At 42.1% G+C, this 4833-nt stretch overlaps 1 protein-coding gene across 1 annotated transcript in view; it reads right to left on the bottom strand.

The window, feature by feature from the left end:
* Nucleotides 1-1359: 1359 nt before the first annotated feature.
* Nucleotides 1360-4833, bottom strand: part of Hnrnpf (heterogeneous nuclear ribonucleoprotein F) — a 20760-nt gene continuing 17286 nt past the window's right edge. Inside the window, exon 5 of the mRNA XM_029534939.1 lies at nt 1360-3130. Coding sequence (XP_029390799.1) covers nt 1979-3130 — 1152 coding nt within the window. The 3' untranslated portion in view covers nt 1360-1978. The remainder of the gene's footprint in view (nt 3131-4833) is intronic.

Here is a 4833-nt window from a genome sequence, read left to right as displayed (position 1 = left end):
TCAGGAGGCACAGACACTTTCTGCCAAGCTAAGCTGAGTCCCTCAAACCCATCCAGAACCAATTTCTACCTTTTCAATAGCTGGCATGCATAAGCTGGTAAGTAGAAATATATAGGAGCTACAATTGGGTCCATGCACTCCTTGCAGAGAATAAGTCTGATTCCCAGTATCCACACAGGCCCACCATCTCCTCAGGTACCTGACAGGCAAGGTGGGATATACATATGGAAAAAAAAACGGTAAAAATTATAGACAGACTTTCAGGTTGGGGCTGAAGAGATGGTTCAGAGGTCAAGGGCATTGACTGTTCTCCTGAAGGTCCTGAGTTCAATTCCTAGCAACCACGTGGTGGCTCACCACCACTCTTAACGAGATGACTCCCTGTAGTGTCTGAAGACTGCTACAGTGTATTTACATATATAGTAAATATTTAAAAAAAATACTTCCGCATCCCCTTCACAATCTATGGCTTCTAAGCTGGAGGGATTTTTTTTGGGGGGGGAGGGAGGGGGGACAGGACAAAGCCAGACTACAGGACCTCTAAAATGTGGCCAAGATACCTGGTTCAGTGGCAGAGGATTTGTTCAAAAGCCTGCCAACGTTTTCTAAGTCTATTCCTCTATGCTGGCTTGTCAGCAACACTCAATAAACTTGTTGCCTCTGAAAACAGTGGCTTTTGCCACTGGTTATCAACACCCACTACACAATAAATTATATGACTCCAGCACAAGCGTTAAATAAGCACTTTAAAAAAATTAAGGTATGAGACCCCTTTTAAGACTCCTTTATAAGACCTAAGTACGGGCTGGAGAGATGGCTCACTGGTTAAGAGCACTGCTCTTCCAGAGTTCAATTCCCAGCAACCACATAGTGGCTGCAATGAGCTCTTCTGGTATGTCTGAAGACAGCTAGAGTGTACTCAATACATGGCACTCCAGTTACTGAGAAATCCAATGCCCTTTTCTGGTCACCACCTCAAGACACCAGCCAGGAATGTAGTATATATTTCTATACACACAAGCAAGAGAGAGGGAGAAAGAGAATGTTTTTAAGAGTATATAGTGTATGTAATTATATGTGCTTCCTCACATATACTGGGCTATTTGCAGTCCCTGCTCTATAAGGCATACACCACTAATTTTAAAAGCCAAACTGGCTGGCCTAGAACTATGTACACCAAGATGGCCACTTTGAGCCCATGTAATCTTCGGATTCCCAAGTACTAGAATTACAGGCCTGAGACACACCACCCAGCTACCACTATTTCCAAATCCCCCCTGGAAGATATTAGAGTTTATTTACAAGTCTTTCTCAACCACCCAGTTCGCTGCCTTTCACTGAGTACATAAGCTGTGCCAGTCATTGTGAAAAAGTCTTTATTTTAAGAAAAAAATTTAGTTAACAAAAAATTTAACAAGTTTCACTTAGCAAAATACACCCAAAAGGAAATCACAGTACAAAGAAAGCTTTAAGTCAAGGCCTCACCAATTCCTACAGTATTAGTATTGTGTCTCAATTCTCAAAACTAACTTTTAAAAAGCTTAAACTTAACCTAAAGATTTTAAATGAAAATATAAACTAGAATGAACATGAGAAATGCTTCTCTTTTGCATCAGGGATCTAGCACCTTTGAGTTCTCCAGAAAAGTACATGTCCCCAGTGTGTTCACTGTGGTGTGCTTAAAGATCCACTCAACATACTTAAACTACTTAACTCAGATAACATCACTCTTAAGTATACTACCAAAAATGTTAATTGAGAAAAGNGGAAGAAAATAGTTTTAGTTTACTCAATATTACATGCTAGAAGAAAAGTTTGCATGAGAAACACTGAAGAGGTAATTTTTTAATCCAGATTTCACAAACTCATGGTGCAAAGTGGGTCCCCCAGCTTCCTCTAGAGTTATAAACTGCTCTTGACTGCTTATTGGCTGCCTGTGAAATTTTCTGATTGAAATAACTCAAATGTTCCTACAATACTAATCATATCCACCCATGCTGTTCTGACCGCTGTATCCGGCCCCGTAACAGCCACTCACTGACTGGCTCTCCAGGCCACTGTAAGTTGCCTGGGCAGCTGACACACCCATGCCCTGCATCACCTGGCTGCTATAAGCCCCATTGCTAGCCCCTGTTGTTGAATTCAGGAAGAGTTCTATGTATCTGTGCTGCATGTTGGCCCTGTCCTTGGACATAGCTGCCACTGCTTCTTCATGAGTAGCAAACTCAACATCAGCTTCTCCCGTCACTCTTCCATCAGGACCAATCTCAATATGAACTCTCACAGGGTTGAGTGGAGAGAAGAAGTTGTAAATGTCATTCTCCGTTGCTTTGTAGGGCAGCCCTCTCATGTGGACGCAGTGGCCGGTGGTGCTCTGCACTGTGAACTCGCTGTCTCCGTATCTGTGGTCATACATTCCTGAGAGACAATAGCTGAGGTCTCTCCCAAACAGGTCAGTGGTGAAGCCATAGCCATCACTGAGGCCACTGTATTCTTCATAGCCCCCATAGCCTGCACTATAGGCACCAGACCTCATCCTATCCAAGCCTGCCTGTTTCACAATGCCAATGTACCTCCGGGCTGTGCCAGGCCTGTCATAAGGCCCAGGCCTCTGCACAGACATAAACTTCAGAGGTGGATCTGAGTATGNTCTAACTTCCTCCTGACTGCTCTTAAACACTTCANTATACCTGTGCCCTANTCTCTCCTTGTGCTTCCCTAANGCTTTCTCAGCTAATTCTTGTGAGGCAAACTGAACAAAGGCCTCCCCTGTAATCTTGCCTTCCGGGTCCACAGGTAGTGTGATCCCGTTTGGCACAATTTCCAACCCTGAGAAGAACTGAACGATTTCTTCCTTTGTGCATCCAAATGGGAGTCCCCGAAGCCTCACAAAGCCATCATTGGCACTGTCGGCGCTGTTTGGACCACTGTGCTTCAACACCCAATCCATCTCGGTTCTGTGAGACTTGAACACCTCAATATATCGGTGTCCCATGCTTTCCCTGTCTTTTTTCAGAGCCAATTTTACATCATCTTCTGNCTCAAGTTCAACAAAAGCCTCACCANTCTGCCTGCCTTCTCTAGTATAAATGAAATGAACACCTGNGACCCCATCATGAATTGTGCAGTCNGAGAGGAAGTTTTGTACGTCCTCAATTGAGCAGGACCAGGGTAGGCCACGGAGTTTGACCACATAGCCTTCACCTCCCTCAGGGCCCAGCATCATGGACACTTGACAGGGTTGATGTCACACAAGCTTGGGCAATTTTTTGTAGCTGAAAGAAAGAAAAAAAAAAAAAAACCTATTTTATACAACATTCATTTAATATGCATAGTAAGAATATTCATTACATTCTGTTCTCCCCATTTGGCAGTCAGTAAATAATAGCAAAACATAACAAATAGCTAGTTGATAGTCATACTTTTTCAGTTAGGTAGTTTTCTATGAGTTCCAAGCCAGTTTAGTTTACAAAGTGAGATCCCACAATATAAAGGTGAAAGTTAGCAACTTTTAAGTGGACCAAGTTCTAGACCAGATTGGGCCCAACTCCCCATCTTTAAAAAGCAAACTCCAAGGTGGACTGATCTTGCCAGGCCTAAAACCACAAGAATAAACAAAACCCCAAACAACAGACTCCAACTAGTGGCCTTTTAAAGAAATGTTACCAAAAATGTGCCAAAGCAAAAAGACCAGGGTGGATACTAATTCCATGGGAAAGTCCTTGTCTAACTAATATAGCCAGGTTTGATTGGCATCAAAACAATGACCCATTACCAGAAAAGGCCAAAATAATCAAGACCTTTTAAAGCATGGATATTAATCCTAGCACTTGGGAGGCAGAGACAGGCGGATTTCTGAGTTCCAGGCCAGTCTGGTCTACAAAGTGAGTTCCAGGGCAACCAGGACTAGAGAGAAACCCTGTCTTGAAAAACAAAACAAAACAAAAAACAAGTAATAATAATAATAAAATAAAAAATCATGGATATTTGGCAGGTAGAAATCAAAAGTACTGCCCGGTGTGGTGGCACACGCCTTTAATCCCAGGGCTTGGGAGGCAGAGGCAGGTGGATTTCTGAGTTCGAGGCCAGCCTGGTCTACAGAATGAGTTCAAGAACAGCCAGGGCTACACAGAGAAACCCTGTCTCGAAAAAAACCAAAAAACAAAAACAATGAGAGCCAGGCAAAGAAGCACACACCTGAAAGCAACATATAAAGATGCAGAGTTCATGGTCTTCTCTGGCTACCTAGTTAAACCAACCTATACAAGAACCTCTCAAACTTGATTTTTAAAATTAAAGAAAAAAACTTTACTCTCACATATGTAATCATTTGAGAAGGAAACATGGTATCACTTTGACCCACTATCATTAACTTTAAAATACTGACAAAACTACTTACGTATGTCTATGTGAGACTAGAGATGACAAGTGTGCCATCCTGTTCTGACAATATTGTAATAGTTCTAACCACACTAAAGTAGATACCAACTCACTTTTAAAAATATTGCAGTTTAAAAAGTTCCCTTGCCTACGGCCTGAAGATAAAAATATAGGGCAAGCTCTAAGAGAGCTGAGTGGGAAGTAGCCTATCGTCTTAATATGCATATATAAACAAACATGTAAATTGAACCATGTTTCAGACTCCTAGTCGTTGCCTAACCCTAAGCTTTTTTTTTTTTAAAACCAGGTCAACTGCAGCAACATATAACTAATCTCAGTGTAGTGTCGCTATAACAGAAGTTCTAGTAGTTTTCCTTGCTCACTGAGAATCAGAGCACATACATGCCTGTTAGAGTAATGGGTTTATGATTATAATCCGAGTCAGGGAGGGGT

The sequence above is a fragment of the Mus pahari genome, chromosome 2 (assembly GCF_900095145.1).
Source record: "Mus pahari chromosome 2, PAHARI_EIJ_v1.1, whole genome shotgun sequence".
Taxonomy (NCBI): domain Eukaryota; kingdom Metazoa; phylum Chordata; class Mammalia; order Rodentia; family Muridae; genus Mus; species Mus pahari.
This window is presented reverse-complemented; position numbering and strand designations above follow the sequence as displayed.